A 9,985-nucleotide genomic window follows, 5' to 3' on the forward strand; every position below is an offset into this window, starting at 1 on the left:
TATAGTATTCCAACTGAATAGATTCGGTGAATCCTAGGGCGGATGTCCCAACTATCGTATATCACGACTTTGCGACGAGCAGAATGGGGGGGCGACCATTATTTTTGACCCCGCCATTTTGTCATCCTTAAACAAACTTCGGGCTAACACGGCGGAAGTATTGTGGATGGTGTATTGCTTGGTCATGGGTTCGATTCTTGGGATTTAAACTCCTCAAGTACGTAAGCCATGGTTTGAATCAGGATATTTCTCCTCAATGTGATGGTGAGGTGCGTTGGTTATAGGTACAATTCTTGATAGTTACTAGGGTTGCGTAGTGCTTCGGTCATGGGTTCGATTTTGAGAAATACTCATGTGTTGTGCGGGTCTCAGCCCCCTGTTTACCTCAATATTTAACATATACCTTCCATTCGTCGCGATGGCGCTATCTATCCATCCCCATGTCACAAGATAATAGTCCCAGTGATTTGCACTTGTAGCCACTCAATTGAAGTTATGACCATAGCAGTCAATATATGCACAGTTAGATGCTGGCGCCCCCTATCCATCACCATGAACTTAGCCAAACTCATATTCCAAACTAACCTAAATATGACAAGATAATTGTCCCTTTAACTGCCAATGAATCACCTGTGTCTAAAAGTAGTATTCCATCGCTTCGACCGCCAGTCCAAAACCTTGTGTGCTAGCTTGATCGACTCCACTGAGCTTGCGTTTGGCCTATACTTTTGCAATGATAACTCCCCATGTAACCACGATGCTAGGATGACCAGGCTGTGTATTGTATAAATGTAAATACACCTGGGGACCGTTGCTCTCGTTGCGTTGCGTGGCTTTCTTTGCGCAAAGTCCAGTAAGCCTGAATAAGATACTTGAAAATAGATTCGATGAATCCGCGCAGATGACAGCCTTATTAACATTATGGATTCATTGAATCTCGGTGAGTTGGCGCACTTGACACATTTTGATATCACTATTGATTGGCGACAGTCTTGTTCCTGCTCCAAGGACAATGGACGACGAGTGACTAGCCTACACCCTAAATAAGCCCGGTGTAACATCTGTGGTTGTTCCCCATGTTTCAGTGTTTCCAAACAATAGGCAGCTAGAGAGACCATGACTTTTCAATAGGGGGGATACACAGAAAAACTCGTCAATCTAGTTTTGAGCGTTCCCAAACAATGAGGGGAAACACTCAAAAACAGAAACACTCAAAAACATTACACCTGCTCTGCCGCCTGACTACGACAATGGAGGGACAACTCCATGAACCACATGCGGAAATAAGGGTTCAATAGCAGCTATAGCTTCGCAACCAAGTCCCTGCGGCGTAATGAAACTTGTTGTGACTGCGCTAGCTGCCCACCCAAGACCCTCTAAAATAATAAGACTGGTCGTGACAGCGCTAGCTGCCCACCCAAGTCCCTCTAAATCAATAAGACTGGTTGTGACTGCGCACCCAAGTCCCTCTAAAAGAAGAAGACTGGTTGTGACAGCGCTAGCTGCCCACCCAAGACCCTCTAAGATAATAAGACTGGTTGTGACAGCGCTAGCTGACCACCCAAGACCCTCTAAAATAATAAGACTGGTTGTGACAGCGCTAGCTGCCCACCCAAGACCCTCAGATAATGAGACTGGTTTTGACAGTATACACCAAGCTGTGCAGTCAAATTTCCTCATAGCTGTTCACTCTGAGTCCGTCTAATGTAATAAGACTGGCTGTGACAGCCCTAGCTGAGCAGTGCACTCAAGTCCGTCTTAAGTAATTAGACTGGTTGTGACAGCCCTAGCTGAGAAGTGCACTCAAGTCCGTCTTAAGTAATTAGACTGGTTGTGACAGCCCTAGCTGAGCAGTGCACTCAAGTCCGTCTTAAGTAATTAGACTGGTTGTGACAGCCCTAGCTGGGCAGTGCACTCAAGTCCCTCTAATGTAATAATCTGGCTGTGACAGCCCTAGCTGAGCAGTGCACTCAAGACCCTCTAAAGTAATTAGACTGGTTGTGACAGCCCTGCTGGCGACTCTTATATTCACTTTAACAAAAGGACCGGACATAGATTCCGTGGGGGAATTGCATTTCTTTTACACCGGCATGCAGCAGAAACATCATACTCGGCAAAATGCCTACAGTGTGAGTATTTTTTGGCCTTACTCGGATGTATTTGAATGGATGGCTCCAACCCTTGATTAGCGACTAGCGTCTCAACGATATCAGGACAATTCCCCACCTCCCCGGAAAATTGCTCCCCCCGACAATTGCCCCTCAGTGAAATTGCCCCCCCCCCCTTGTAAAATTGCCCCCCAGTCGAATTGCCCCAAGCCAAATTGCCCCCCCCCCCCCCCTGTATAATTGCCCCCCAGTAATATTTCCCTTGGAAAAATTCTTGAGATCGTCCTTTAATGAATTATAAATTTCATGGTAGTAAAAGATCAGTTTCTCCACAATGATTCAAGGAATCTGTTGGGTCACTGAATCCATCATAGATTGTTTGTTGTAGCCGTAGACAATTTCGAAAAATGGAGCTATGTCTGGTCTTTTTTTACAGGAGGATTTAAAGGGGGACTATAGGCAGGAGGAGAGTGCCAATTTGGCCATCTTCAACAGTTCAAGTGACTGACTCATATACAGTCCCTCGTACAAGCATGAATCATTTCAACCTACTGTGAGATGTGAGATACCTCTATTGGCGGCTTTGTATAACTTTATATTGCCTGCCTAGCTGCTGCCTATATTGTCCCTTTAATTTTAATATTGATTCAATATTGACCAATCAGCGCACGATAGCTTATTCAGCCCGGCGAATTCGTCGCCATTGCAATGCATTGGCATATAAGATGTACATCCGTAGTGCTTGATGTTCAGAAGTCAAATAAAGAAAAGGAACCTCTTTAAAATAAGCGTAGTTTGAGGGGCATAGGGCATCGAAATGTCTTGTGATCTACCCTGTTTGTCCTATATGGCATTGTATATCATTTCAATGCACGTTATTCAGAGTAATTCTCGAACTTCCACCCACTGGCGACTGACAGATGGACGAGTGTCCGCTTCTGACAGTTCCCTGTTTGCTGGGGCTGCGCCTGGCGGAGAAGAGCTTGATCCACTCTTGAATATCCTCACAAACAAAGTAGTCAACGACGGAAAATGGAAATTAGAGGCAGACAAGACATGTCAGGATTGCGATAAGGCAGATGACAAACATAAAGGGTGAGAATCTCCTAGTCCTAGTTCATCACATTCACACCACATGGTGACATCAGCAGGGCCCATGGCGCGCGCGATGAAAAATCAGAATGTTCGTAACTTCAAACACAACTCCAATAATATGACACTTTGGCACTTTGGCACTTTGGTCCCGGATATGACGATGGTACGGTTTGCGCATAACTGACCAATCGGCTAGCAGTAACTGAGACAGCAAATGACATAAATCACGGATTAATGCATTCAATGATTCATGCATGATCAGGTGCGCAACGTCATTTGCTGGCGCTGTTAACTGATTGGTTACTTAAATGCAAACCGTACCACCGTCATATCTGGGATCATCGATTTGAAGTGTCGTATTTCAAGTTCTACACAAAGTCATGCAGACAGCTCATCTTACTGACTTTGCCTTCAAATGTCATGAAATCTATTCCAATTTCCAGGAAGAGGAGATACCTCACGAAATACGTAGGCCTAATGGCAGTAATGCAACGAAATCTATTCATTGAAACTCAAAATTTCCTGTATGTGTCAGTTAAATGTCATTATATAACTTTTTTCAAAAAGCACATGTGATATTGCCATTGTGTATTCTCAAAATTGGAATATTTGTGTTCACATATTTTTAATCGAGGCAAAATGTCATATTTTGGGTGCAAAAAGTTTTGCAAGTTTCTTGTAGGCCTATGTGATTAAACATTTGGGACCAATCCTAAAATGTGGAATCAGGAATGATTGCCACCTGGCACAGCGAGGAGGACCCAAAACTTCAATACAATAGGCCCGGCCAAGAAAACTTGATCAGATATTGATAATGAGTTGCATAATTGTCAAGAGTTCTCAAAGGAAGTCAACCAGTCTGGGTACGCATTCATCGTGTTCTGATTTTGACCGGTAATGCTGCTGATTCTTGTCAACGATGTGAGCAGTCAGAAGCCAGCTTCGGAAGTCCCCAATCATTAGCAATGCCAATGCCCCATATAATGTAGATTATACCATGCATTACCGTTCAATGCGTGGGTCATTCCCTGCAAAAAGGTTTGCAGCTTCAAGGGGTTAAAATTAAACGACATTAAAAAATGCATAATGTTATCTCTGCCAGTATTGGTGTCCATTGCATGATAACAGCTGATGATAATCACAAATGTATGCAGCAAGAATGCTCGAATAATGCCATAAATGGGACGATTATGTATCTGCTCTAAAGTATCCCTGTTACTCAGTGAATATTTATTCCTGTTTTGGCCCATTAAAACTGTTCAAGGGTAAAAAATCCCCTCACTTCAAATCACTGTTTGCATTACCGTACCGAATCACATTGCCATTTTCCGCATGCATCAAAATGAAAACACTCTGTTTTAAAAGGAAATATTTTAGACGTGGACTTGACACACACTTCGACCAATTTTTTTTAATGAAAAAAGGCACAAAAAGTTGAGTAGTTACATGGATGAGCAATTTTTGCACATTCAGATTCAGAGAGGCCAATATTAAACTAACTTGAAGGGTAACTCGTGTCAAATTTCACCATATAATGTTTTAGCTGTTTTTGACAAATGACTACGTCACTTTCTCATAAATCGGTAAGGTTTTCGAATCGAAATGCACATTTTCTAGAAATTGATGGTTTAATCCCGCCCGGACGGCTCGCTTCGATGCCGTTGAAATTGAGCTACGCCGACGACGTTTTCGTTGATGACGTCACAACATGAACATTTTTGCGGTCGCGGTGGTTTACATTCAGCGATTTTATAATAAATCTAATCAAAAATGGAAAATTTGAGCTTTACATTTGTGATCAACAATTAAAAACGGACATATTTCCGCAAAGTTGTAAATCACATCATAGCGTCGCTTTAAGCAGTAACAGTAGGACCACCTCAACATACCACTACACTGGATAATGATCTAACCCAAGAGACGGCCAGTGCCCCATATTGTGATTCTGATAGTGATACTTGTAGGTATTGCTTGGGGCTGGGGCATGAAGTCGGACTATCACAGGCTTATTGAATGTTGTTCATCTTTTCAGGAAAAAAAATGAAGAAAAAGAAAAGGCTAGCGAAACAAAAAGTACGGACGCGAGTGCTAACTGCAGCAAAACAAAGAAGGAAGTTTTAGACTGCGGTAAACCAATCAACACAACACAGTTTGATCACCTACGTGGTATTGCCAACCGTCATGAACACCCGCACATACCAGAACCTGAAGTTGCCATGATCTTCCGGAAAAAAGCGGGACGCCATTCTGAGGTGGACATGAATGAGTTGGAGAGACGACTGAAGAAATCTAAGAAAGATGTAAGTTATTGCCAACCCCCTTTTGCCGCCATATTTTCAGTCGCCATCCTCTGTTGCTGGTATACATTTGGGGGGATTTGCATCAATATTACAGTGCACAACCACCTGCAACTCGTAGTTTGGGGAAATATAAATGTATGTGGTAAAACTGAGTAAAGGAGAGGTGAAAATAAGGCGATTTCGATTGGCGGGTATTTTTGAAGTATGCCCCTTGGCTTGACTTAGATGGGGGCTCTGCAGTGATCACGCTTTGGCAACTAAAATAACAAACCATGTCATAAGCACACTTTTTGGTGAAGGGTGTTGTGCACATGTCATCTGCTTTGAACTCTTTCACTGCCGGAGCATTTGATATTTACTATGTTTGTGGTACCTGCCAAAACACAAGAATTTTTTCTTATTGTTAACGAAAGTTCAGAAGAAAAACCTAAAAGACATAATATGATTTATAAATTGTTTCATTTTCTTCCCTTTTCAGCGCCCCAAATCAGCCCAGGTTTACAATCAAATAGGGAACTTCTGGCGGATAAGAGGCAATACGCAATTATCCATAGAATGTTTCCGGAAAGCGCTGTCCATCTCACCGAATAATCCAGACGTCCTCCTCAATCTTGCACGCGTCTTATTCAACCTCCAATTCCTCGATGATGCGATATTTCTGACACGCCGATCACTGGAAATGCAATCTCCAGACCAGAATCCGTGGCTGCAGCATTTTACACTCGGTGAAATTCTCAAGGCGTATGGACACTATCAGGAAGCAACACATCATTTCCGTCACACATTGGAGCTAAAACCAGGTTTTCAACCGGCACAGGCAAATTTACGAGAAATGGAAGTAAGCCCGGATGGGACGGTTACATACTATACTTTGTTTATCATTCTATTCCTTGTCATGGGAGTATTGTGTGGAATTTTAACATCCGTCGAGGCAAACTTCGAGGAATATGGTGAAATGATGAAAACCCAACGACATTTCAATCGCGCAATGGCGATGCGTTCCATTAAACTCGGAATGAATCCGAGAATTATGCGAATGAAGAAGTACCACTGCTGATTTTGACCAATAGTACACGCGCTACCTGTAGGTTCTAATATTAGTGCTAATTATCCAAATAATGCTTTGTTAAGTAATAGATACAGTAGAACCTCTCTATTAAGGACACCCTCGGGACTGACAAGTGCTGTCCTTAATAGAGAGGTGTCCTGATTAGAGAGGTCAAATTGAATGGAAACAACCAATTTGGGACCAAAGCTAGTGTCCTTAATAGAGAGGTGTCCGCTAAGAGAGGTTCTACTGTACTTCTCTATGCAGTAAATACACCATACACTGAATAGGAATATCTGGTCTGGATTGTTGAATTGTTTGGGTTGGTTGATGTCCGTGTCACTATGCATTCAAAGTGAATTATAAAATAAATTTAAAAAATTGGTATAGACTGCCACAAGAAGAAATTGTGCATCATCATATAAGTGTTGATATCTCCTGTGGGAAAGTCTTTTTTCCAAATTTTCAAAGGAATTTTTTTTCTGACAGTTCAGTACCATCTTTGATAATATTTGATCTGTTTGAGTGTGTCTGACAAAATTAGTTCAAAGGCCAGCCCTCACATAATTATTTGAACAAAATCTTGTCAGAAATGTGTCATTGTCAGCAAATTGATTTTTATATTTGATGCAAAAAATTTTGCCCTGTTCTCTACAGTACTTTTAAGAGGGATGTACCTTTTTTGCAGGCTCGGAACAAAAATATGTTATTTTGTGGTGTTATTCTCATAAAAGTCCCACTTCACATTTCATTAAGATCTTTTACACATTTATTGGCATGATCATCGTCTTCTGGTTCCATTTTACGATGAATTTGATAACTCTGGGAGAGGGGGAACCTACTTTAAATGTTTCCAAAATCCTTGGAAGACTCTCGGTCGAACTCTTTATAACCAGGCTGAATCTTACAAACCTGAATTTTGTTATTTCCAGAAAATGCACATAATCTGAAGGTGGAATCTTAGCAGTATTTTCGTCCTTGGCCACTGGGTCGGGGCGCTAACAAAAGACCCAGACAAAATGGGAAAACAGCCTGCATGTACCTAGAAATTCCACAAAATCCTGGGTTTGTTGCCTAATACAGTATAATAAAATTAGTGAGGGCTGGCCAAATGTTATACCTCTTTTCTTGCCATTCCCTTTTGTGTTCATAAATTAATTGGGGATGGAATATTGGAATGTCTACAAGTCTGTTTTAAAAGTTGTTTCAGGCCCGCCCAAAAAAGTGCTCCGTTTCTGGTTTCACGGTTCACTGAAAATTGATGCGGTCTTGCAGGGTTTTTTTCTGGGATATTTTTTATCACTTTTGTAGATGTACATGTATGTGGAGATTTCCGTACAGAAAAAAAACTGGGGTAAAACACAACAGATTGCCTACTTTTCAGCTGCAGCAATCAATTTTGACGAACTACATAAATTTTGTTCCATGTTTGTTCAGGTTTCTGCTGTTGAGAAGATTTAATAGTAGGGAGCCGCCGTGATCAATGCCCAGAGGGAAATTCCATAGGTGATTCAGCGTGTATAGTTCCAGAATAAGCCACGTGGCGCTAAGGTGCACGATATCTTCTGCTTGAAAATATTGACGGAAAAAATTAAAAAATATTGACGTGCAGGAGTTGGAACTGACGCGCGCAGAAACCAGAAACCGAACACTTTTTCTTTTGGCCTTACATATGTATAGATGCACAGGCCACGACATCCATGACCTATCAGTGTACAACATAACTGACTATTGCAGTGAAGTATTAAAGGTTATCTATCATCATGATGCTGCTAAAAAAAATTAGCTGTTGCTGTCTTTCAACAAAAAAATTTTTTGCTTTGAATGCATATTCAATTCTTGGTCTGAAAACACCCAAACAAGTATATTCTGAGAGTTGCCTGAAAAACTTTGAAGAGGGTTCTGCAATACACTTTTATATGAAGCTTTGCAGTATATTTCATGGTACATAGTACGATATTTGCCTGGTAAGAGGACTTGGTAATGCACGAGAGGCTTCCAACAGAATGAAAAGACTCTAAATTTGAAATTGAGTGCTGTGGCAGGTAAAAAGAGATCTGCCTTATCTCTGTGTCCCAAACTCATGCACATACTCAAATGTCGCTTGAAATACAAGACCTGATCACTGCAGCCAATCACAATTCAAACGCATTTGATTTCCTGGCATAATCTTACCTCTCCAACAGTGGAACCTCCCAATAAGGACACCCCACGGGACTTATAACTGCTGTCCTTATTAGAGGGGTGTCCTGATTAGAGAGGTAAACTTGAATGGAAACAACCCATTTGGGACCAAAACTAGTGTCCTTTATAGAGAGGTTGTCCTTAATTAATAGAGAGGTGTCCGCTAAGGGAGGTTCCACTGTACTTGGAATACAGTATATTTTGTTTTTTGATGCCAGATGTCAGTTGTGCTCATATGATGTAGGGAACCCTCTTTATAAAGTTTTTATTGTTTGACAGCACTTGCGACTGAAAGTACAGTTCTTGTATAGATGGTGTGAATGTAAGCCTATCATTAGGCGGCAGTGTATAGAAAGGCCTGTGTGTATTGCTTGTATGCAGGAACTTGCAGGAAGTCTTACTGAATCCATTTGAAAAGACTCTCACTGATTCACTGCCACTGGACTTCTTGGCTAAGTGAAAATGAGACTGAACTGATATTCCACATTTGAGTATGATCTCATCTTTGTAAAGTATGTTTTTTCATCTGATTGTTAATCTACAAGGCTATTCCCACCTTCTTTCTTCTTGCGGTGTTTTGAAGAGTTGTACAAAAACAAGGTTGACTTGGGCCATTGAAAAGTGAGTTGACCTTCTACAACCGCCCTAATTGCACCTTACTTATACCAGAATTGTACGAAATACGCTAAAAAGCTTTTAATAGTGTCTTTTGAAAGGTGCTTCATAAATTAAGCTTCTTTTTTGAATTGACCCAGAAGATGCAGTCGATTCAGGACTTGATGGAAAAGTCATCTCCTTCAAAGGCCAAAGTCACCCTTCTTCAAGTGCAACAAAATATGTTGTATCATTTAGTTTTGAAATCTGGACTTGGTTGTTCGTTCAAGAAAATGCAGCCCACCCTTGAGATGACCCCTTATGCAAATCCTGCTCATAGTGTATGCGCTGTACATCATTTAGGATGATAGGAATATAATTTAGGTGAATGATTTGGCACTAGATGGCACTGTAGTCTTTGTCATGCTGCCTTCCACCGTCGTTTATCATTTGCTATTGGTCAATAAAAGCAGTAATACAAGTATTATCATAATGTATATTACAGACTCCAGAATAATATTTTGTTATTCGACATTTTATCACGTGATGATCAGATCACCAGATTTGTTTCGTTTTCGAGAGGAAATGCAAACAATGAAATAAAAAACTTCTCACGACAAATCTTGTATTTGGCCTTCTTTCTCCGACCACTACTT

At 41.2% G+C, this 9,985-nt stretch overlaps 1 protein-coding gene across 1 annotated transcript; it reads left to right on the forward strand.

Annotated features, from left to right (window-relative positions):
• The first annotated feature begins 2,847 nt into the window (after positions 1 to 2,847).
• On the forward strand, positions 2,848 to 9,950 carry LOC135496881 (uncharacterized). Its single transcript, XM_064786450.1, has 3 exons — positions 2,848 to 3,203; positions 5,236 to 5,503; positions 5,982 to 9,950. The coding sequence occupies exons 1-3, from the start codon at positions 2,926 to 2,928 to the stop codon at positions 6,558 to 6,560; spliced, it is 1,125 nt and encodes a 374-aa protein (XP_064642520.1). The 5' UTR covers positions 2,848 to 2,925; the 3' UTR covers positions 6,561 to 9,950.
• Positions 9,951 to 9,985: the final 35 nt, after the last annotated feature.

The sequence above is a fragment of the Lineus longissimus genome, chromosome 12 (genome assembly GCF_910592395.1).
Source record: "Lineus longissimus chromosome 12, tnLinLong1.2, whole genome shotgun sequence".
Taxonomy (NCBI): Eukaryota; Metazoa; Nemertea; class Pilidiophora; order Heteronemertea; family Lineidae; genus Lineus; species Lineus longissimus.

Bases quoted from the DNA above. Each gene is read 5' to 3' on its own strand.
- LOC135496881 (XM_064786450.1), top strand. From the start codon at position 2,926: ATGTCTTGTGATCTACCCTGTTTGTCCTATATGGCATTGTATATCATT. The intron at 3,204-5,235 runs GTGAGAATCTCC...TCATCTTTTCAG, and splicing joins GCAGATGACAAACATAAAGG to GAAAAAAAATGAAGAAAAAG. The intron at 5,504-5,981 runs GTAAGTTATTGC...TTCCCTTTTCAG, and splicing joins TGAAGAAATCTAAGAAAGAT to CGCCCCAAATCAGCCCAGGT.